General features: G+C 38.1%; 2 protein-coding genes across 2 annotated transcripts in view; both read right to left on the bottom strand.

The window, feature by feature from the left end:
- The window catches only part of LOC131793148 (polycystin-1-related protein), a 31,975-nt gene extending 26,402 nt beyond the window's left edge, over nt 1-5,573 (bottom strand). Inside the window, 6 exon segments of the mRNA XM_059110548.2 lie at nt 156-815; nt 1,350-1,775; nt 2,217-2,376; nt 3,426-3,694; nt 4,067-4,089; nt 5,527-5,573. Of these exon segments, the coding sequence (XP_058966531.2) occupies nt 156-815; nt 1,350-1,775; nt 2,217-2,376; nt 3,426-3,694; nt 4,067-4,089; nt 5,527-5,573 (1,585 nt within the window).
- A 7,563-nt stretch (nt 5,574-13,136) lies between these two features.
- Nucleotides 13,137-15,672, bottom strand: LOC131793167 (major facilitator superfamily domain-containing protein 6). Its single transcript, XM_059110574.2, has one exon. It carries the CDS (start codon nt 15,562-15,564, stop codon nt 13,765-13,767), a length of 1,800 nt encoding a protein of 599 aa, XP_058966557.2. The 5' UTR covers nt 15,565-15,672; the 3' UTR covers nt 13,137-13,764.
- Between the last annotated feature and the right edge of the window lie 9,744 nt (nt 15,673-25,416).

Raw genomic sequence — 25,416 nt, 5'->3', positions numbered from 1 at the left:
TTTAACAATTCAGATTCAACCCTGATATGGAAGAATGAAAATAAAAGCGGCGAATTCCGTGTTGATGAGACACAATTCTCAACAATAGCACTCACTGAAACGTGAGAAATGCAGAAACATCGGAAGCTAGACAGATTGAAATCAAGAAAACCTACCGGGAGACAATCCAACGCAGTGAAACTTTGCCAACATTTCTTGCTTGCTCAAAGGTCTTTTATATATGACAACCTGGCTAAGACCGCCGTCAGATTCCCCGCCCGCGGGACGTTTTCCCGCAAGAAGATGTGTGTACGTCTCCTGGAGTCTTGATACGGACGAATAGGAGCCCCAAAGGTCGTACGCACCGTTCACGACGAGAAATGGTGACTCGCCTTTCTTCCAGCTTACAAATACATGGTACCAAACTAGGGTAGCTATTCTGTGTTCAACCATGCCTGACACATCATTGGAGTAAAATCGAAAAGTCAGTTTGGAAGAGTCTTTGTCGTAGGAAATTAATAGCCCTCGATCAGATGATGTCTCGGCAGTGTGAAAGATATCGCTGCTACTAACCACCATCACCCAGAAACCAATGGCGATTCCTGTATTACATACTGCCGCGTCACTGACACAATCAGAAAAGTCGCCAAAGTCGATGGTTTTATTTTCCGTACTTTTAAGTACCACGCCTAAGCTGGCCATTCCTTGGTACCCAGGACCACTTCCCAAGGATGATTTGTCAGCTTTCCCGTGCTTTGAGCCAATCAAATCAAACACAGTACCAGCTACAACTTTATCCAGCGGCCAGAAATGATCAGCACCTTTGTAACATTTGACTAAAAAGGGAATAAAAGATAAGTCGTCTGCTGCGGCGACTGATTCATTCTTCAAATTAGCGAGAGGAAACCCTACGTTCAAAAGCGTTAGCTATCAAACATTCAAGTTAATCAGTTTTATCTCACTTCCATCTCAATTGTTCCAATAATTTTGCGTTACACCTTATTAGATCAAATGGATTACAAGAGGACGGTGGCTTTGAACGACTCGCTTCATCAATTATTGTTCAAAATTGCAACTTTTTTCTCCGAATTTGCTTGTGTTATTCAATGAATAACATCATCTTTCACTTAAGTATGCAGGATTCAGATTTACCATCTTCCTTTACATCATCGTTGGGCAAAAGCATCGGATATCATCATTCCTATTCTCGCAGTATGCAGGAAGTTTGTCACCATGGACCTAGTTAAACGGTTTAGCCTTTTTCTCCGAGTGGTTCTGTGTCATTCACTAAGTAAACTAATCTTTCACTTTTTCCAAGTTCTCACACCATTAGCATGAAATTTTATAAAACATGATATGTCCAGACTTACTCTCTTTGTTGCAAAGAATAATCCGTGTTTCCGATGAGCCATCAGCAGTGAACGACACGTAGCTAATGGAAAAAGGATTAGGGTTATTCCACTGAAGAATAACTTCACTTCCAGACCCCAGAACAAGTTTGCTCGAACGGAAGTCAATCCAGAACGTTCGCCATTGGCTCGCGTGGAAAGGATAACTTGATATATCTGCGGAATCCCTCGACACTTCTGATCCACCTTCCGTCGCGAGATAAATGGTTGATTTGGAATTACCGCCAATATTAAAACGGTATCTAGCAGAGTCTGTTTGTGGCTTTTCATGTAGAGTTATGCTGACTTCTTGACTAGTCAGAACCAAAACCGAGATGGTTTTCCCGAACAGGGGATGTATCTCGGATTTCTTTCCTGCCGGAAGTGTCACTCTGCTGCAAAGCTTATCTGAAAAACAACGTAAAAATAGTAGCGATGACAACTCTAACAAAAATAGTTATGATAACTGTAAAAGTAATGGTAGTAGTAATTGTAATCGTAGTGTTAATGGCAATGGTAACAGAAACGGTAATTGGAATGACATTGGCGATACCAATTGTAATGACACACGCAAGGACAAAGGCTACAGTGATAGTTACACCACGGGGCAGTCAATTCCGTTTTCTTTTCCAATATCGAGACTCGTGGTGGCGAGGTTTTTGAACACATTGAAAATTAGCGTCCGCCAATATTGATGTCGGTTGTCGGGGTTCATGAATTGCAAAGTGCATGGCCTCTCATATTGTTCCTTCAGAAAAATAGCTAACTTAGGCACTTACAGTCTTACGAATAGCTCTCAGTTAAAAAAAAATAAAACCACTGAAATTAACTTGAAGACAAGAAACAAACCTCTGAGGCAGTTATCGTGATAAAACTCCACTTCTCTAAACCCTATTTGTCCTGCCGCATACACTGTATCTACTACGACCTTCACGAAAGAAGTGCTGACATCAGCAAACGTTCGTACGTCCCAGATTGGTGTCGAACCATCCGTTTTGGTGAGGTCAACCTTGGACAGATGACACACGGTGAAAGGATTGTAAGTCAAAACACAAAAACTCTACTATTTCATGAAAACTACTATTCGTTAGCACCCTGGCTTTCTTTTCACAGTACATTTTGGGCATTTTTGTTTTTTAAAATTAACTTAGACTTAATCACGACATCATACTGATCGTTGTTTTTACAGTTAATTACAATTGACAGCTGCATCATCGAAGTTTATCGCCAAAATCATGCAAGAGAAGAATAATTCATAGCTTGTGGAATGAAGCAATCTTTCTTGGTGATATGGTAGTCGTCCTAGCAATTGAAAAATTACAACTGCATAATTGCAAGATATCGCGTTCTTATTTTTTTTCCTTGTGACTTTTAGGAAATCCATCTCAACTGAGTTAAATGTATCAAAGAACGTCATAGCAAATAGACTTGAATTCAATATAGGGGGTAAGTTTCGAAAGAGATTGTGGTGCTGCCGGCGTCAGTGGGAGTATTATGCTCTGACAAAGGGCCGATGCTCGAAACGTCAGAGACTCTACCGCGACCAGTTTACATCATCAACCAAATTGATAAAACCAAATTATCTTGAATTGTTTATTCACGGGTAGGCACTTGCATACAATTTTAAGCTAAAAATAAAGTATTAAAGAATTTTATAAGAGTAGAATGAAATGACGTTTTTTGCCTAAGTGGAAATTATTGAGTCGCATGGATTGTCCCCCAACGTTCCAGAACCTTCTGATGTAATTAGGACGACTACGAGGATACGACCAACAAGCAAAATAAATCTGTGCAGAAAAGATGGATTGAAGATTTGTTATTTCCAAAGGAAAAGCTTTTCATCGCGAAACGAACGAAAATAGCAGCCTAGCAATACAATTCTAGCATTCTTTCTTCGCAAACTATTATGCTTCAACATCTTTAAGATGCTATGCTCGGAAGAAAAAGATGGAAAAAAATCCAGAGATTCGTTCACCCATCCTCTGATGAATAAACTTATACGTTGTTCCTCCAAGATCTAATGAAAAAAATAAAATAATCTTCTCCTGATCTACTCACGTATGCCTCAGAACTGTCAGAAAACTCAAGTCGTAGACTTTTAGCAAGATCAGTGAGTTCAACTCTTTGCATCACACGAATGGTGTTCAGTAGATAAGCTCGAACGAACTGGATTTTGATCCACTGTCCTATTCCCCCATTACTGGCCCAACCGTTTGCTGTGCCTCCGTCTATTACCAGTCCACATGTACCCTGATTGTGCGAGGCTTCAGTACACTGCCCACCATTGCTTGTTGCTGCTATGTTGATGTGTGTGCAGCGAAGGTAGTCTGAAATGGAGCATATTAGAGTGAGATGACAGAGATGGGCGGCCAAGAAGTTAGCTGGGATCTACCGAAGACATTTTTTGGTTTAGTCAGAAACGGAAGTCTGTTTACCGAATGTTCGTTTAGTATACTAATGTAAATTTCTGCTCAAGAGATACAATTTTCTTCTTTTTCGTTGATGTTTTCCACAACAATTCTGATTTGCATGCTATCTGCCTCAATCTAGTTATCACTCAGAACACCAGATAGCCGGGATAAGCCTTCACAAGGAGGTCTCTGAGCACGGAATTTATTTTGAGAAAACGTATCCTACTCGGGCCTGAACTAGGAATCTCCTCTTTATTTTTCCCAAAGACAAATAAAAGAGCTATTCACTTTTCTTTACAGAGGCTGAAGACCTGAAAAGCATACAAAGGTGAATCGGAAACAAATGTGAATATAGTTTGAAGGAAGTGTGAAGAAATATAGAAAGAGATACGTTAGGGTACAATATTGAATACTCTCTTTGCATTGACAAGGACTGAAAACCTTAAAGCATACAAAGGTGAATCGGAGACAAATGAGGATCAGAGTTTAAAGGTAGAGAGAGAAAGAGGAACGTGGAGGTAGAAATATTGGTCACATATTATGTGGTAAGTAAATATGGCTTTCCAGTTATAGGAGGAGACGTCACTTTCATAGGCAGCGAATGAAATTGGAAGCTTACTCATTAAAACGAGATAGCCACTCATTATAAATGATTAAATCAGATCCCTATTTAAAGAAGAAATCAGTTTTAAACTCATGTTAGCGCGAAGTTTATAACTTTGCTAATATCTGTTAAACCAGTAGCTCCCCACAACTACTGATTAAGACGTGCAGCATGCTAGCAGATCCATAAATGAACTTCCTTCTAGTTTTCGTGAAGTACAGAAAATGCAACAGTTATTTAATTTGCAGTATTCTGCTAACTCATGTCAGTGTGACCCGACTGATGAAACCTGAACAGAATGGCATTCAGTTCATGTAAAGTTATACCGTGTAATGTCATACCGTCTAATGATATACATGGAAAAACCACGCGCGTCTGATTGGCTGAAAACGAGTGCATTTTCATGCAACACGAGTGCAAATTACAAATAGCGCGCGTGCTGCCAAAATTTCATCCGTCTTTACTTTCTGTGATGCGTTTTTCATGTAAATTTCATGATTTCGAGTGCAGTTTGGGGTAAATAAACACTTGTAGATAAGCACTCGTCCAACTATGTTGTCTTTGAAAAATTACTCATGCTTATTTACGCCAAATTGCACTAGTAATCATGTTGTTACCAACACAAATTTCTTAGTTAAGTGTCGATCAGTCATAAAAGAAAGTAAACAAGAAGTGATTCAAAACAGTTAAATAAGTAGTTTCTCCTCATTTCACAGGTCACTAGCATCTTTATCAGACAAACTCTGTGTATTAGGCGAACACTATTGGGCGAGTCCTCTCAGCGTCCGCTTGACATACGCTTGACAGTTTAGCAAGAAAAGACGAGTTATACCATATCACGAGTCAAGTTCGAGTGACGAGTCAAGTTTGAGTGAATTCAAATTGAACGTTTTTTTTCTGCTTTTAGTTTTTTTCTCTTTTTTTTTTTTGATTCTGTGTCAAAGTGATGTATCAGGGATACAAGAACACCTAGTTTTAAGCTTAAAACGTTTTTCACAACCGTTTGCGAGGGTGAATTCTGCACTGATTCATGGCTGCGTTCATAGAAGTAAACATTCCAAGGTGTCTACGAGTTTCCCCCAAAGAATCCAACCTCTTTTTGCTTACACACACCTGAGGCAGAAATCCTTACTCAACGACAAACCGTCTAGATTCGGAGTATGAAACTGATTTCTCGTACTCGACCGCCATGTTACATCCATAGGGACCCCATCGTCTCTTCGGCCAAAATTGTGGAGAACATATATAGAAAATTGATACAGGAATCGTAGACCGTAGGTGTTGTTCTATTACTATGAAACTAGGGACTTATCGTATACCGTGACTAGAGTTACCAAAGATTCTCTGCGATTAAAAGTGAGCGGAGTTTATCGTGGATTTCATAACATGCGGGGGTATTCGCGACAGTGGATTAGCTCCGGTGGAGCTAATATACAGCTGGTGAGAAGCATCAGTATACCTACCAACTCACAAGGCTTTTGGTTTTGCCGTGAGCTTTTTGGTTTTGCCATGAGGTATTTGTTATTTCCGTGACGGTCGTGGGCCATAGAAGTATTGCCTTGCGATTGACTCAAACTTGACTCGGGCCCGAAGTTGACTCGTGAAATGGTATAACTCAGAAACTGACAAAGTAAACCTAGGTAATGCATCTTATCGCTGCATATGTGACAAGTGCGATGATAATTTTACTCCGGCCTTTCTTGAAATTATCTCCGCTTCCCATAGCATTAAAACATTTCTCTATTACACAAGGTATGGTTTCTTATGCTGTGAAAAAAAATATCATTTCGAGATACACAATTGTTTTCAAAGTTCGAGGAGAAGCCTATCAATTTTCAGGGCTGTTTTGTCGAAGGCTTGCTAAAATAAATTTAATCATGCACAATTGCAATTCCCTGTAATATTCGTTGAGGATGCATCCGAAAGCTATCCCACTTAGCTCTGTAATTTTCGCTGTTGCGTTGAATTTTCGGATTGCCCTTCGAGGGTATCAATCGGGAGATCGCTTTAACGATCAACGGTAAAATTTTGGCCATTTAACGGCTAAAAATGAGTAGGATTCAAAATTATTTCAGTAGCAGTTAACAGAAATGTTAAAAATTAGCTTCAATTGTATTTAAAAAAGTTAGTGATAAATTTTCATTGTTCTAAAACACATTCACTGGCTCGCTCTTACCATTAGAGTCGAGAAAGAAGGACGATTCCAAATCGAGCCGGTGTTGAGTAATATACAGTAATTTTTGTTTTCCCACGTTGGCCACGCGACAAGACACAAAACAGTCTAAAATTTTGACACTTTCAAAATGATATATTGTAGATAGGAAAACTTTTACGCCTAATTTTTTTTAACGACCAACGGTTAAAATTTGTCAATTTTTATGCATGACGACTAAATTTTCTGGCCATTTTGAGGCTAACGGTTAACTCGATAGACATCTTCTAATATCAACTACCGCTCTCTTAATTTGTAAACAAAAGAAAAAATCCTGCAGCAGATTGACTGGATTAAGTCGGCTGTAATTGTTGAAAAAGATCTAAGTTACGCTGTATGCTGATTTGTTTAATCACGAAACTTTCGCATGGCACAAAATAAACGAAATAAGAAAACAGAACAAAACACTGTCTTCTAAAAATGACCGACAACAAAAACTTCCTCAAATAAGTATCCGACTTTTTTCACAACCGTATTTAATTACTCCAGACAAACATTCCGAACTAAATGTCCTCCCGTCAGATATACTCAATATCATTCTAGAACTCTTTCATAATTCATCCTTTCAGGAATCCCTGTGGTTAAGTTCATTTCTCGTGAACTAAATATTTCACAAGTCGGCAGAATCTTGTGCAATAAATTATTGGAAACTTAAAATACGAAATTTATAATAAAATCAACTTGCTGAAACTATCGAGAACCGTATCATTTAGTCTCATCATTGCACTGTACATTGTCAATTAATGGTACTAAAGATTGCAAAGTAAAGTCGTAATTAGACATATTATTCGATTTATTGGAGTTAATTAGTTTGCTGGTGACCTTCTTTTATCGCATGTGTAGAGAAGTTGAAAAAAATTTTCTGAGTAGTGAACATTTAACTTGATCTAGTAAAAATTAACATAAAATTGTGATGATGATGTCAAAAACTGAACACAATCATTAGGCAAGCTCACGAAGGGAAGTTTTTTCGTTTCACGAAGGCACAAGCGTGCTGTGTTTGACAAATCCTTAAAACCGATAACAAAACTGTAAATATTGAAAATGGATAGGAATTACAAGCTTACTTGGTACTGTGTAGCTTGACTCAGCCCAGCGGGCCTGAAAAGAAGGAATGGAACAAGATAGTTATTTCTACAAGAAACCCACATTAACAGGAGGACTTTGTTGGTCATTACGAAGTTAGTACTTACATGACAAATTAAGACGACAAAAACTGTGCTCCAGTGAAAACCTAAAATGTTTTTCATCTTAAATTATGTGTACGTTTTCATATTTTCACTCAGTAAAATCGTAGTTTCGTCGAAAAACTCAGTCAACTCTTAGAACCAATTGAAACTACAGCGCTCTTGAAAATTCTGTTTTTGCACAGGCAAAGTCTGTTCTGACAACTTATCAGACCACCGAAACAACAACATGCAGTGGATCGTCGAGTCTTGACAAAATTGATCGAACTGTAAGTGCCACTGAATACTTGCAGTCTGCTAAACGAGTCTTGACGGAGTCGAAACAACAGAAGCTCTGAATATTTCTTGATCAAATGCAGTTTGGTTAAACAAATTGGCTGGGTGCCTGCTTACGGACAATGTCGAAACACCTGCACTTCCAAACATATAATTCCCAGAGATTTGAAAATGTCTAATTGGGTTAATCACTTAAGGCCTTTTTAAACCTGTCCTGACCGAGGCTCGATGAACATAGGGCAAACTTTAAAAGAAAATTTTAAAACTGACATAGAAGTAGCATTATGCCCGATGGATAAAATTCAGAGATGAATTATCAGACTTAAAATTGCACGATTGAATTGCTATCATTCAAGCACAATGCCGTGTTTACAGCAACAATTCTTTAGCACCGCCACATAATTAGCTGCTTTGTTTAATTAACGGACGAAAGCATTCATCTATCTTGGGCGCGAAGAAAATGCCTACAATAAGTCTCAGATGAGACTTTATCCTTTCGATTATCCGGGAATTTGGAGCGTACGCTTAAGTAAAAAGGGAATAGTGCAGGTTTGGCACTCCACCGTATTCGCTACGACTTCTTGAAAATCTCGCCTAAGAATTTGAGCCCTAACAATCAAAGCTATATCTAGACCAAATTTAGTTTGATGTCATAACATGACTGACGAATAAAGGTTTGATTGATTATCGACTTCAAAAATTTAATGAGACGAGAAATTTCATTCTTTATAGAAATCTTCCGTTCAGCTCCACCCTCAATAGGAAATAACAAGTTTTTTTCTTAGCTAAAAAGGTTTCATTACTTTCATACTTGCTGTAGCTTAAAACTTTTGAACTTCTGTGATAGTTGCGGCCCATTCATATTTCAGGACCCGTTTTGCACTGGAGTAAACTTCAAAAGAACTTTGACAGTTTTTGGTTATGCCACACCATCGTCTAATTTACATTACGTAGTAAAAATGCTACTTAACTTTTTTCATATCTTTTAAGGATAACTTAACTCAATGCAAGAAGCATCCAGCTGGTGAGAACAAGCAAAGGGGTTAACAGTCCCTCTTTCGCCGATTTCATTCTGAGTGTGTGATTTCCTAAAACTGTGCAATCAAAAGTCCTGAAGCAGTAAATTTGATTGTTAAAAAAAGTTCTCTTTTTGATAAAGGTTAACTGTTTGACATAAATGAAGTAAAAAAAGTACAGTCTGATGAGAGTAGAGACTGTGCCGAGTTCACTTCAAACTACATTGGATAAGGAGTAAATTAAAGTTGGCAGAGGAGATGGGAGGGGAGGGGGGGTGGAAGCTATGACCAATCGCCCCAATCAGATTCTCTGTGAGGCTTGCGCTGGAATACCCAACTCCTTGGATTAAATAAAGAAAAACTTGACGTAATGAGCCTAATTAAAAATGAATACCGTAAAAATGTCTAGGAATTTTTACCTAAACGAAATCGTTTTAATTGTGCTGAATAACCTCTCTATCAGTGAGACAGAATGAAAATGCTCTCAAATATATTTTTTTTCTCCAGGAAAAAAGACATTGTGGACAAAAAGTTAAAACTCAAAGACCCCGGAATCACTTCGAGTCCAATCTGGATTGAAAGATCAATTTAAATAATCATGTGATGTAAATAGATCGAAGAATCTCGAAGGGAGAACAATAGAAGCTTCAAAACTAAATGCACACAAGTTACTTTCATAAACTTGGTAGACGAAACTTGAACTCACCTGTTTTTAAAAGCGGGGGCGTCTTATGACGATAGACAACAGCTTACACTTGCATCAAGTTTGATAGAAGTAGGCTTAAGGTAGTCGAAATATTTATTTGTACTCTCATTTTGATGAAAGGAAATTTCTGAGAATTCCTCAATTGCATCAAACAAATTGTTCAGATTGGGGAATGTGCGTTCATGTATCCACTTTAACCCAGTCCCTTATCTATCAGGGAGTCTACTTGATTTACGTGATCACCGGCTTGCTCTTGTAAAATCTTCTAGAAGACTCAGCACGAGCTAGCTAGCTAGCAACTTAAGTAAAAACAGATTTTATCACTCCTTTAATGGAAACTTATGACCAGTCTCGACAGACAGACTCGAGTACCATTAGTAGTGAGATAGTATGTGCACGACGGCGTACGAGTTCAACTTTATCCAACCACTTGCAATCGAACATAACCTCATTTCCGACGTTATTTTTGCAAGCATGCAAGAGTACAGGAAACAAAGAATGCTTCCTTTTTGGTTCTATTTCGATGTCGACCACCATGAATAGCAGTCACCCGAAATAAAAAATTGATTGAAAGGCCACACGCCGAGCAGGAGTTCAACGAAACGAACTTCGCCTGTTCTATGGGTAGATGTGTAGCCAGTGAACAGGCCTTCATCATTAGGGACCTCAAGCAGTCAGGACGACAACGCCAAGGAAGACTTCGATTAAAAAATGAATTTCTGCCTTTTATTAGAAATTAAAAATGGCTGTATGTGGTTACCGTCTCACACGACGCCACACCTCAACGTCAGCATAACGTATAAAAGAAGCGTTAAGTTCCAAATGAAAATTAAAATAATTTGCCGTCGCGGTTTCGGTTCGCAGACGATGCAAATTGTGGTGATTTCACGTTGTTGTTTTGCATAGGACGGCTAAGAAATGTACAAAGTTTTAAAACGCACGTGCTGAGCTATTTTTCTGCCAATTAGATCTTTTGTTTTTCCATGTCCTCGTTGACACGAAAACCGCGACGGCAAATTATTAATTAAATTTTCATTTGGAACTCAATTATGGAATTCACTGATATTGGAAAATCCTACTTGCTGACGTCAAAATACGACGGCTGCAAAAATTACAGCCCTGGTTAACCAGCATCAGTCACCTAATACTCAAACGCGCGCGAGGACGCGAAATTCGAGACGCGCGTCACATGACGAGAGTCTCCGCCTTAGTCGTGAGATTCTAACTCAGCACAACTTTGTTTTAGCCGATCAAATCCTGATATAAAGGTATTTAAATACTTTTACATACCATTTTCCACTCTATCAATTTTAAATGAACGGATGTTTGGAAATCGTACAGCTCAGGTTAGTGTATTTCAGCTGCGAGGTTGACGAGGTCAATCAAGTCTTTAGCTGAGCTTGATCAGAGTATAATGCCGAAAATATGAAATTGGCCAGCTTCTTGCTTTGTGTTCTTGCCATAGGCCCACAACATAAACGAACGCTTTCATCTTGTAGAATTGCGCATACTTTTTTTGTTCCGTAGCGATGTATTTCCTTAGGCTTCCCCGCTTAATGCAAAGAAAGTTTATCGGAGTGAAAATAGAGTTTTCTGTCACATATCACGGTGGCTCAGAGAAGTACGGTGATCGATGAACTCATTCCCGAGGCTTTAATTCGGTTCAACGAGCTTCATGTGGGGGATAGGGGCAGGTATAGGAGCTAGCACTGTCGAGGAGAGGAGGGTAGGGGGCCAATTTCATGCATAAATATTAGTTTGTTGCAATTTTATGGCCCATTTCCGAATAGTCCATTTTACAGTTGTGTGCTTGGTTGCCAAGCCTTTGTACAGGAATGAGGCTAAGGGTGACCTTGTTATGATACAAACCTTGCTGCTTTTCAAATGCAAATTACTTTGTTATCATGCAAACTAGATACTGGTCTCTATCACAACAAGGTCACCTTCAGCCTCACTCCAAATCAAAGGCTTGGCAACTAAGTACACAACTGTAAAATGGCCTATTATCTCGGCCTCTTTTTCAAAGTGAGTCCTGGTGCACATCCTTTCATATGATTATAGGTTTTCATTCAAATGCAAATTGAACCTATCTTCATATGAACTGGCCTCGTTTTGAGGAAGAGGCCTGAAGTAAGCTGAAGTCCAGGGTTAGGCTTAATTTGCCTTCTTCATTCTAATCCATGACATCTCATTGATGAACTGTGAAAGGGGAATAGCCAGACTTTTTCAAATAGGCTAAAAATAATAATTCTTTGGTTGCTAGTGTTGTACATTTTAAGCTTATGCAATAGACACTCAGAATAGTTGGTAAAACAGACAATACAATGCAGTCACTGTGAAGTCAAACTGAATGCACCTTCCCAATACATGTCTCACATTGTGTTTGTCTTTCCAAGTTCATTTTTAACAGTTTGCCCTCAGAGAGTGACTAGCATCTAAATTCTACATACGGTATCATCCCTGAATCACACATCATGCTGGGTTGTTGTTAAAGTAAAGAGAATGATCACCAAACATTAAAGCTCTTGATTGCCAGACAAATGTTTCTCATCAGAACCTTAGGAAATGTATGGATCAGAGCAGTATGAAAAGTATCCATACAGATGTTAGGGTGTAAAGGGTGAAGTAATTACAACCACAGCCATAAAATTAAGAATTCTTAAAAGAAATTACAACTTTGCCATGGCAATATTTTACCTCAAGAAGCTTGTTGGAAAATCTTTTTTAAACAACTGATCTTTGATTTAAAATATGTTTTCCATCAGGTAATCTAAAATCAAATTAAATGTTCAATTTCAAAGCAAAACTGGTCTAAACATATACATTCCTGAAGCATTTGTCCATAAATTTCAATTATCCAAATGTTTTAGACACAGGGGAGGTAACTGGTTGGTTGAGGTAAGGAAATGGCCAAACTAGTGGCACAACATGGCTATATAAATGGGTGGTCAAATGGGATGATTTAAATGTTTTGAAATTTTTGAACTTTTAGCCATATGGGTCATAGTTGAAAGACTTCTTCCAAGGGTAATCGACTCTAGAATTCACCATTTGACCCCTAAAAGTAACTAGCATCTAAGTTCTTTAAATGATGTTACCCCTGAAACACACTTATAGGTCATGAGAATAAAGAAAATGATAACCAACTAAAGAAGCGCTTGCATATTGGATTAGCTGATTGTGTACTCTTCTTTTTTCTGTTGCTAAAATTGATGGTAATGTTAAAAGTGTTTGTGAGGGTGCATGGTTGTCCTAGAAACCATTTGTTAAGAAAAGAACCTCCCTAACAATTCACCTCTTTAACAAACACAATCATCTCCTAGTTGGCAAATTGGAAATGACATTTATTTTCCAGAAGTACATTTGCAGACACATTTCTTTGAGACACTGAGGAGCACACCTTCCAGCTTTCATTTTAAAATGCTCAAATGCATGATTCTGTGTGAGTACCCATTACACACGTAAATTGTTAAACAAATTCACCATGTTAGCACTTTAAGAAATGTATAAAGATCAGTACATGGAGAATATGCATACTGATGTTAGGGTAAAAAGGGTTAAATTATGAGTAATTTATTACTTTTATTGTCAATTTGAAAATGTTATGGTGACAGGAATGACAAAATTATCCCACAAACATCTGATGGGAATAAACAACCTTGTCAGCAACAGGGTCCTATCTTGATATTACACAAGTTCTCTTTATTGGTCCACAAGCAAATGTGTTACAGCCAAATAGGAGATTTAAAAATTGGACACTGAGAGTTAAAGGTAAAAAAAAAAAGAGAGAGACAAGGTAGCTATAAATAATTTAATCTTGCAATGTTTTTCTTCTTTAGATTTCAAATATGTGGGTAGAAATACAGCATCCCAAGAAAAGAAAGTGTTTTTCTTAGAATTATATTACATGGGAAGTATTTTCAAATTGAAAATTTCTCAAGAAAGAAAACATTACAAATTTATAAGGTCTGGTCACCTTGGCTGATTATTTCATAAAGTGAGTCTCTTCCTCTCCTTCCTCCTCTGCCTGTAAGGCTTCCATTAGCCAGTCTGCCTGAAAAGGTAAGTCACCTCTTTCTCCATCCAAGCTTATCTGTTGGTATTCCATAACCTTTCCTCCACTTCTATCTCCATCAGGTAGAACAAGAATACACTGAAGCATGGCAAAAACCAGTGCATACACACCACATACTCCTGCTGCACAGCGAAAAATCACTATAGGACCATAAATTTGATACAAAAGAGCCACAGCAATACCACCAATTCCCATACCCAGACCATGGTATACTGTGGAGAAAATAATCTTTAGTGTCTTTTCTGTTCCCTGAAAGGCCACTGTGGCTGCATATGATGAACAAGCCATGTGAACTGTTGTATATGAAAGACCATGAAGAAGTTCTATAGGAATAATAAGCCAGGGGTTTTTAAAGTATGAGAAATAAAGGAAACGGCCTCCATAACAGAAGAGAGACACAAATATTACCCAGTGATGACCACAGCAGCGAATCAAGTGTTTTGAGATGTACAGTGTTGGAATTTCAGAGAATGCACTTGTTACTAAAATTATGCCCATAACAACAATTGATGCTCCAATGTCTTGCAGGTACCACATCATAAAGTTGTACATGAGAGACTCTGCCATTCCCAGTACCAGCAACACGGCAAGGAAGCATAACATGTTTACATCACAACAGAGATGTCCACATGTCCTTGCAAATCTCAGTACCAAGATTGACTTCTGCTCTTGTTCCTTCAAGACTGCGCCAAGAGCAAAGGACACAGCTCCAAAGATTGCATAAATATAAAAATGTAAGTAGAAACTGTTTATCAGGCCAAACTCGCACCGATAATAGCCAATGACCATAATTAGCACTCCACCTCCAAGAACTGTTCCTAAAGATGTCCAGACATTGTTAGCAAAGCGAGAAATTTTGTTCTGTCGGTTTATGTCAGAAAACAAAACTCCACTGATTCCTTTCATAGAGGACATGAAAAGTTCACTTAAAAGTACCAAAGTGAAAAGGACCTTGAAGGTGTAATCCATTCTAAACCCGAAGAGGCTGTACCATTCGCTCTTCGCTTGATAATTTAAGTAATCGATTTGGTTATTGTTATATGTGCTTGCTGAATTATTAACTTGGGGTGCCAGAGGCGATAGGCTCGCAAGAGTTAAAATATTTCCGTTGTTTTCAGAGTCTCTTCGTTTAATTTTCCGCAATCCGATGTCAAATCTTTTGTTTGTCGTTGACGTATTGTTATTTAATAGCGTTAAATTTCCCACGGCAGCTTCCGGCTCATTCGAAAATAATGTGGCGAGCGATTTATTGATTGCACCTGTTGGAGAGAATTCTGCTGATTTCTTTGTTGAAGCGTTTAAGTGATTTATGTCGGACCCATTGACTCTTGAAATGCTGTGATTAAGTTCTAAATGCTCGCAGTTATAAGCTCGGAAGTTTGTTGTGGATACTGCCGTTCTTACTAGTCCGAGGGAAATATTAGAAATCACTGAGGCTAACAGCAAGACAAGAAAAAGAAACTTTCTCTTGTTTGTCTTTTCGGCGATGATCCGCAGCAAAGGGGAAGCCCAAAAAGAAACCAAATGTCTCGCGCTTCCCAAAATACCATTTTGAAGAGCTGTTAGTCCAATGAAACGATAAAACATCGGCAAAAACGGCAGAAGATTCGCTTCGCCGGCCGACAGGACCAAGTTGATCAACTTCGCGGGTAGCAGTGAACGGTTTATCAAAGACGGCTTCTTTTTGCTTTGAAATCCTTGAAGTTCCATATCAGATGCTTTACTAAACACTATAAAGCCTTTTCCAACGATCTCTTTGCGATTTACATTCAGTGATGTTTTGTTGTGTTGGATCAGCTGATCGAGGGGGGTTCTGAGACGTGGCCGACGGCGCTTGAGTCTTCATTTGAATTTCATAAAACGTGGCTCGGTTCCAGTCCAAGCGCGATTGACTTTTTAAAATACGCTCGCAATGGGTACTCACACGGAATCATGGAATTTAATAATTTTACATAAAAGCCAGAATTTTTGCTGCTCCACAGTGCCTCATAGAAATACATTAGCAAAGGAAATTCTGGAAAATAGATATTTTTTTTGCAATTTGCAAACTAGAAGATGATTGTGTTTGTCAAAGAAGTGATTTGAAAGGAAGGTTCTTAACTTGACGAATGGTTTCCAGGGCAACTGTGCAACCCTGCAAACACCCTTAGTTAGTCCAGTATGCAGGACGCGCACTTATCACATATGAAACAAGTTTAACATGGCTTGGCTTACCAACGACTTCTCCACAGCTCGGTTTCTGGAGCATTCGAAGGCGAAATCGGTAAGGAAATTCAAATTTTCAAGAAAGAGGATTTTCCTTGTGCCAACCTTGAGATGCATTTAACATGTTCCCGTGATTAAGCTGCAACCACTATTTGCATTACAATAGCATACTTTTAAATATATCTCAGCAGTATTTTGATATTTTCAAAGATGAATGCGAAATCGAATTTCAGACAGGGAATTTTAGTAAGTGACAGTTCAGCCATGAAATAGATCGATCTGCCTCGAATCTAAGCCTTCTTAATCTTCTTTGTCCATGTGTTGTCGAATATTTTTCTCTGGGGGGAGAAGAGGTGTTGATGGATGGAGTCGTGGCATTTTTGAATGATGGTTTTTCCAATTTCGAAAATATCTCTTATGTTCATGGTTTTGATGATAAATACCTGTCTTCGATAAAGCAGTTACTCAAATTTATCAAATCTTTCATCGATATCGGGGAAATTTTTTTTTTTTACAACCGAAGAGATCTTTCTCCGGGCGAGTATTGTGATCGTCTGGTTGGGGGTAATAATGTGACTCTTTGGAGACACATCTATTTTGCTTTAGCGACCTAAAGATATGCGTCAAGAGAAACTAATTCTTTATTTTCTCTTGATTTATGCAAAAATTTTTAGGCCAAGGGCTCATAAATTAATAATGATAATTGAACTGAGAAGAGTGCAGTTTGGTCTGAAATTATTTGAATGATTTCAAAATTGAACGAGCGCGCAGCGCAGGTTTGACTACAAACTGCAAGTATGAATTCAGATTAAAATTGCACGACTATAAGTTCAGTTACCTCTTTATCACATTCATTTTGAAATCGCAAAATTCAGTCACCCCAATATAGAATATTTTTAGTCTGTACAATCATTTTATTGTTCCAGGCTGAGCTGGTTTATGAAAATTTGCAAAATTATTAGTGATGTACCGCTGACCAACCAACCAGACCTGTTCGTTAGAGGAGGAGTTTTTGACCCTGCTCTAAGTGATCGTATGCTCATCTATGGTATAGTGAAAGAAAAAGCGAGGAAAGACTCACGTAAAATTATCCATTTTAGGAGCTACAAAAATTTTGATCCGGTGAAATATGATAACCTACTAATGACGGCGCCTTGGCACGTCGGAAACCTGTTTGACGATGTAGAGCTGTACTATTGGGATAGAAATCATGCAAGACATCGTGGACGAATGCTTCCCTCAGAAAAAGAAGCGAGTAAGGGATAACAATACACCCTATATGACGACTGCATGGAAACATGCCATCCCAGCAAAGAGAAGAGCTTTTAAGAAGTATCTAAATGAAAGGGCACAACAAAACTGGGAAGAGAAAGTGAAATGTCGCAATGAGGCAGTCAGACAAAGAAGACTTGTTGTACGGCAATACTGGAAGAAAAAGACTTCTGACCTTAAAGAAAACCCAAGAATTTTTTTCGAAACTATTAAACCGTTTCTTGGATCTAGGAAGGGGTCATGGGAACTAATATTAACTTAAAAGTTGACAGCAAGATCATTGGCAGCCAAGAGACTATTGCGGAAATATTAGCAGATCATTTTGCAACAATAGCAAGCGATACCGGAGATGTCAACTTAAGAAACTCCTCGGAGAGTGACTTAAATAACCATCTAGGTGTCTTGCAAATACGAATGGCGAATAGTTCAAACCCAATGATCAAGTCCAATCCAGTTAACCAAGTACAAGTCAGAAATGCTCTGGAGTCACTTAATACGAGAAAAGTATCTGGATGTGACATACTGATTTGCCAGCCAGAGTACTGAGGTATGGAGCGGAAAAACTCGCTATACCACTGGCGGAACTATCGACCAATAACTGTCCTTCCAGTGGTTAGTAAGGTGTTTGAGCAGCTACCCAGCGACCAGATTTCAAAGCGATTTGACAACCGTTTGGACCCTCGAATCAGGGCATACCGTAAACGCTATAGTTGTGAAACAACACTGAAGCGTGGGAATCAGCACGTGACAACCAGCAAACTGTTAAAATCTTGTCTACCGACTTTAGTATGGCTTTCGATTCGCTCCATCCTTCCTTAATGATCAGCAAATTAAAAGCGTACGGATTTCATGACGAACTGCGTGATCCACTTCGATCTTACCTGTGTAATCGATTGAACCGAGTGAAACTGGGAGCTTTCAGAAGTGAGTGGAGGCAGACAGATAGGGGTTGCCCACAAGGATCGGCCCTAGGCCCATTGTTCTGGAACATTTTTCAAAATGATTTGACGTACATAATTACTTCGCATCTCTCCATATACGCGGATGACCATCAAATGTATGAAACAGCGGTGGACCCGAAAATGGCTTACAACAATCTTATGAAGAATGCCAATAGGGCCACCGAATGGTATGCTAGCAATCTGCTAAAAGGAAACCTGAGCAAATATCAAACTATGACTTTAAAGCATAACTAGGCAGAAAGTAACATTCCATTACAATTTCAAGGAAGCACCATTGAATCTTCTGAATGTCTTGAGTTGCTAGGTTGAATTTTAACATTCGCATTATTGAAATCTGTAAGAAGGCGAGTCAAAAGGTAGGCGTAATGTTGAGGCTCAAAAAACTTATTCCTACCAATGCTAAATTAACTCTCTATAAATCAGCTATATTGCCTTACTCAACCTATGGCCACCTGACTTGGCATTTCTGTGAAATGAAAGAAAAAAAGAAAGCTCGAACTTATTCAGGAAAGAGCACTACACGCAGTTTTCCTCGATAAGCAATCAAGCTACCAAGCATTACTGGACAAGAGTGATCTAACGACGATGATCTGAGGGTGGCGGAGTTTGTCATCCCCAGATTTAGGACAAAGAGGTATGGTAAACATTCGCTCACCTACCTGGGACCAAAGTTGTGGAATAAGTTACCACGCGAAATTAGAACCCTCCCATCATTATTCCGTTTTAAACATCGTATCCGAAAATTTGATTTGAGCGTAATGGTAGAAGATGACAATTTTTCCAGTTGCATCCTTTGTAATTCTTAATCTTTTCTCTTTTTAATAATTTATTCCATTAGTCGATAGTTAATAGGTTTTTAACTATATTATATTGTTAATTATATCGTTAGGCTTTTTTTTAATAGTCAGGAGCCCATCACTTGGAGCCTTCAACTGCCCTGTATTTTTGTCACTGCGTTTTCACAGACAAGTCTATTTTTAGTTTGAGTTTACCGCGAACTAGGACTCCCCACGAGAGCACATCGACCAATCAAGATTAGCGCCTGGTTTATTTCTAATTTTACTCGTAAACATATCGAAAGAGAAACAGCAGAGAGATGCAAGACTTCTTGTGATAGTTCGAGTGCAGATTCGTGTGAACAAAGGCGTCCCAAGCTCACGTCTCGGTAAAAAGCAAACGATTAATTCATGAAAGCGTCACATGTGTGACTCGGTGTTAACTTACGGGAGGAACCGTTGAGAATTTGAACATGATATAAGGAATAGCATGGGGAACGAAATATGGTCGATTTACAACGATAAATATTTCGAAATATGCACATATTACGCGTTAAATCAATCGAATTTACTCACATTTTTTTGTGTCCGTTGTGGTTTCCGGCGTTCTCTACCGTTTTAAGCTTGCTTTGCAGTCACTGTTGTTCCTGTTATACGACGGTCGAAATCGAAGTGCGCAGCCTTGACTTCGTCTCATAACAGGAATAACAGTGAGCTTGGGACGCTTACAGTGTGAATGTTTTGAAAATACCTCGGGAAGCGGCAGTTCCGAGGAAATTTCTAGTGAAGATGAACCTGACTCTTGACTGTTCAATGATCAAAGCGACAATAGGCACCGTGAATTTTGCCGCATGCGGCAATTATCGACCGCACTTCCCAAAAATAAAGTAAGATTTGACAAGATCGAAGCCTAATTCGAAAGAGTAGTATTATCTAGAAAAACGCTCTTCATTTTGTTGCACCCGCTTCTGTTCAATCCTATGTCGCAAAATTTCCTTTACAGACTGTGTGGATGAAGTTCTTGAGATGAAGACAATTCGCACACAGCTTGCTCACGCAATTTCTTGTTTCCGCGCTCTCCATCATCGCTGGCATTTCGCCTCTTCATCATCTTTGGACTTTTTTAATGAAGTTTTCTTTAGAGGAGCCAGAATCAGAAGACGAATGACCTTTGCTACACACGAAAATTAAAAAAAGGAATAAATACAAATAAAAATATAACGATGATCCGCACTCCTACGTATTTTTTCGCAAGTGTGAAAAATTTGCAAAGTGTAGTGGGATATATAAGGAAAGGAAGGATTGGAATACTGGAATACAGCAAAAGAAAGGCAGAATTTGCATAGTTTTGATATGAAGACGTCCCCGCATAAGGCCGCCATTTTTTTCTTCGCGTTCCATGGATCGTATAACCCAAGTGAGCTCGAGTAGCCTATTTTACGCGAAAGGATAGTCTAAAAATAAACCGTTCTGTGAAAACGCTATGACATAGGGTCAGTATGTAATAGTTCATTAGAAAATAGTTAGTTGGTTATTAACTATATAAAGTGTCCCCTACTAGTAGAGGGGTTTTTAACCCCATCGGCCAGGTATTCAAGACATATTAATAGAGTTTATGATGATGATGAAAAGTTTTCTGTAATTTTCCTCTAATTTGATTCTTTATTTTAAAGAAGACTTGAAATCTGATTGGTTGTTATGTTTTAGTGAAGCTGTCTCATTGAATCGGTAAAAGATGTGATTTAGAGTAAAAATTGGTGTGATTCGTGGATAAATCGCACCGATGAGAGCAAATAAGATTGCTAGGATTACGTGTGATGTCAAAATGGATGTTATAAATGATGGTAGTTAAACTGATTGGAGTGCAACAGTTCTGAAATCATACGTGTGATATCAAAATCGAACGAGCGCGCAGCCAAATATTTCGACTCTTTTCCTTACCGCTGAACGTATTCATTTCCTGTCGAAATCATGATATGTTATGACCAACATAACAAAGTTCGATAAACATGCAAATTTCCTAAAAGGGGCGTACTTGCAATGGGGCGAAATCACTTGTTATCTCAAGTTGTGGGTTTTGCCCTCACCCACTTGAATTAATTTGCACTAAGTCCTACTTCAAGTGCAGGGAAAACATCCTCATTAGCAATCAAAAATCACAGATTAATTAAAGCTTAAGTCACGTTTCACACGAAACAAAAGCGGTCTATTAATGTTCCGCACAAAAAGTGGGTAGAATTCTCTTTGATCAAACGCAAGACGCGCGTGTAATTTTATTGCCTAGCCTGGTTACTGTCAAAAACAGTTTCAACTGAACACTGCGTTATAAAACCAAGTGCAATGAGCTGTCGACTTCTTTTAATAATCAGTTATATCAAGAAAAGTTACAATTTCAAAACCTGGCATTTGAATGTACCATTAAGACCTTTCATGGTAGGAGGATAATGAAATCACGTACTTCTCGTGCAAGGTGATGGTCAAATATACGAAACACAAATTACACGTATGGGAAAAAAGAGAAAATCGTCGTGGAAAGTTAGAGAAGCAGCATAAAACACATAGCGATCCCTGACTCATGTTATTTAAGTGGAGGTGGAAAAATTGCAAAAACGAATTAGCCGTGCACCCTACCACCAAGCGAGCTGAAAATTATCCTTCACTAATATGACTCCAGAAACTTTCGTTGTATATATTTTGGCTTGTCTTTCATTCAAGAAAACCAATTATAAAGAAAAAAATTTCAAACTAGGTTTCTCATAAAAATTATTTAAACACTGAAAAAAATCCCCCAAAGAATTAAACTGCCTTTGGAATGACTGGATACCTGCATCAGTGAGTTAGAGTGAGGAACTTGCTCCTAAGAAACATCCTCAGAATTTACAGTCAACTCAGAGAAGATCTTTAGTCTGTATTTTTATGATTATATGTTTTGTTTAACTTCAAAACCCTAGAAAGAGTTTGACAACAACACCAACCTTCATTTCTTGGTGCTCGTAAAGTTATCATTTTAACTGGAATAATTAAAAAAACTCGAAAGCCATGTTTTAACTTGGAGATGTAACAGAGGTCTTTTAGATAGAAGCTAAACCAAAGATAGATGTGATTTTTACATAAATCTTCCATCGAGGGTTTCTCGTGTCGCCAGATGTACGAAATGGATTTAGGCGTTAAATAATTAATTTCAGCTCTTATAAAATAGTGACAAGTGTAATTAAAAAGATGGAGGTTTAGTAGAATTAGTCAAAACCCAAGACTTACTGTTGTAAAGACAAGGGGAAAGTATTGTTTTAGTGTCTAAGAATTAAGGTGTTTCAGCGCGTCATCTGAATCAAGTTTAGCTCCATAATACTTTTCGCTCTCGAAGATGGACATCACTAAAGTACAGGATTATGTTTAAGTCATATGCATCAATATTTTCATTAACAGTTACAGTTATACAGGCGTTGTTTTATCTTGTTGCAAATTACCATGCCGTTAGGTGTGGTTCCTTTATTGAGCCTTACCCGACTCGAGACACAATGATAATCACGCTGATAAATTCAGTATCAGCACGGTAATAATCAGAATTCAATGAGGTTGAAATAAACCGAGTACCTTCGCACCGGGGGGTTGCATGTTAGATACGGTTATAATGATTTTCTGCAGCCAATCAAGAGAATATTCTGGAAGAAAAGTTACATTCGCTGCGTCAATTACTCAGCGGCTTGTGTGTTATGTCATGACAGCGATCCGTGGCTTAAGAGGCGAAAATTCTTAAACAGAAATTTATTCGGCATCCCTGACAGCGGCAATATTTTCGAAAGAGATACTGGCGATCGGCTTCGAACAACTTAAAATAAAACTGTTCACAGAATGCAGTGGAGAGATCCTCTTTTACTTCAAATAATAGTCGTATCTTTCTTCAGAGTTATTCTGGTACAGTTCATAGTTATAACCTCGTTGAAAATCTTTTCAAGATGTCAAATAAGTTTATCGATTTATATATTTTTTTCCTTGTAGGGCTCAAGTAATTGCAGCGATCAAGTGCCTCGTAAGTAGAACATTTTCGTAACTTGGGTAGACCAACTCAGCCCGATAGAGTCAGTTACAGTAACCAATAAACAGTAAATGTTTGGTTAGATCGTATAGAGGTAAACATATATTTACAAAGCTCCCTTCTACATTATTTTGATTTTCAGTGAAACGGCAATTCCAAATCTCAATTTTTTTGTCTTTCTGAAGGCAAAAACGTTTTCAAACTAAATCTATAGTCCACTCGAAAGATCGATTTGGAAAAACTCAGAGTAGGGTGATAAATAAATAATGCAGTATATTGTTTGAGTGAATTTTAGCTTTTCCTCCCTGCTAAGCTGTTTTTCTTTTCAATATTTCTTTTGTCAAATTACCTCGCTTGAATTCTTTTGCCCGCAAAGAAACGAAACATGCAATAACCTTAAGTTTCCATTTGCTCCACTCAGGAATGAATTTTTCAAAGTCAAAAGGTATTGTTGTTACTTGAACCCAGGACGTCCCCACAAACTTTTGAATTTTCAAATTTAGTGGAAATGAATGGCGATATGAAAAAAAAAAAAGATTCATATAACCGTAAGATTGAGCAATATATGTTAAAAAGAGATGTTCAAAAAAACTTTTTTTTTTAGCTTAAATTTTGTATATAGTTTGTGAGCACCGATCGAGAGGGAAGGGAAAAAAAACCTGATAATCCTGACTTTTTTTTAATTTTAAACTTAATTCAAACTCGATGACACATCTTACGGTTTTGTTTAGAAAACAGGGGACAAAGACAGTGGAATATGCGACTGCTACTATTAACAGCTAGACTGACAAATACACGTTTCGTTTCATCGTACTCATGATCAGACATTTCAAAAAGTAAGATGACGACTTGACTAAGCCAGGATTTGACGAAGTAAACGAATACGAAAATTTGAAAATAACAACAAGGATTTTCCTTTCAAAGCATCGGGAATCAGCTTGTATGTTTGCGTGGGAAACGGGGAGAAAATATTGGGACAGTTTGGGGGAAGTCTGGAGCCTCTTTTGTTATAGTATGTGATTACTATTTGAATAAGAAACGCTAATTTCTTTATATGTCTTTGCCAGAAACACTAGTTACATAATTCCCATTTTAAAACAGGTGTGAAAATGGCAGATGTTAATCATGTTCAAAAAAATAATAATTAAAAAAAAGTGTTTCTTAAATCCAGAGAACCACAGTAAGTAATATGTGTTGTAGTCCATACAGGAACTATAAGCATTGTATTGTATATGGATTGTTACCAAAGAGTCAAGAGTTATTTTTTCCCCCTAACACTCACATCCAAATTGAATACTTAGCTCGACCATGACGTTCTATTTTGTCAAAGCTCATTTTTTTAAATCCATACTCTTCATATACCATCGTGTTCGCCCCAATTTGGTTTTTCTTCTACTACTTGAGCAAAGTCTTGACCTTAGGCCTAATTCGACTGCAGAGAAAATTTATCCCAATACAGTAAAAACGTTCCTTTTAAGAAGACGCAACTTTCCTTGCACATTCTCGCCATTTTTCCTTGAGCGGTGATCGAGAATCTACGAGAACAATTAAAAGAATTTAGTCATCAAGTGATGTAAACGTTTGTAAATACCAACTGGAGCTGACTGTATTTGAAACAACGCCTCTCTTCAAGCAATTCTTATTCATTTTAACGCCCACAGCTGCTCTAGAACTTTAATCTTGTATTGGTGGGTATCCTGTGGTACCACGCCTCAATTCCATGTAAGTCTTCGGGTAGTGTGATTTCTTGATAGCGGATTAAACCATCCAGTTGTGTTTACAATCCAATGTATTTCTTGTTTGATTTCGGCCATCGAACAACACAAATCTTTTAGCTCAACAATGAACCGTGGAGCTCAAATACCTTAAGAATTAGATCATGACATGAATTCTTACTGCTACTCCTCGCTTTTACCGGTCGGAATATAAGGCTTCGGTCCAGTTGAAAACTATAAAAACCTGGTTACGACAAAAGCAAAACAAAAAATGAAATAAAACAAAACAAAGTAAACGAACATAGCCAAACCGAAAGAAAGGGAAAAATAACTGAAAAAGACATATTGCTACTAAAGTTAGTTGAAGAGAAAGCTTCCAGCCCATTTTTATTAATCGATCTCTGATTAAATTTTTTGATCATGGTGCGAAGTTACGTCAGATTTGACTGTGTATAGCATAAACGGATCATCCTCGGTATAAGAATCTGTTAGGTTCAGGAGTGACCTAGGACAAAGAAAACAAAGAAGCCACTTAGAGCGACTAAAGAAAAAGACACTCCGCTGGTTGTTACACAGAGATAAAGTAACAGTTCGAA

Source organism: Pocillopora verrucosa, chromosome 8, assembly GCF_036669915.1.
Source record: "Pocillopora verrucosa isolate sample1 chromosome 8, ASM3666991v2, whole genome shotgun sequence".
NCBI classification, from domain to species: Eukaryota; Metazoa; Cnidaria; class Anthozoa; order Scleractinia; family Pocilloporidae; genus Pocillopora; species Pocillopora verrucosa.
This window is presented reverse-complemented; position numbering and strand designations above follow the sequence as displayed.

Coding starts and splice junctions, on each gene's coding strand:
- LOC131793167 (XM_059110574.2), bottom strand. CDS start 15,564: ATGGAACTTCAAGGATTTCAAAGCAAAAAGAAGCCGTCTTTGATAAAC.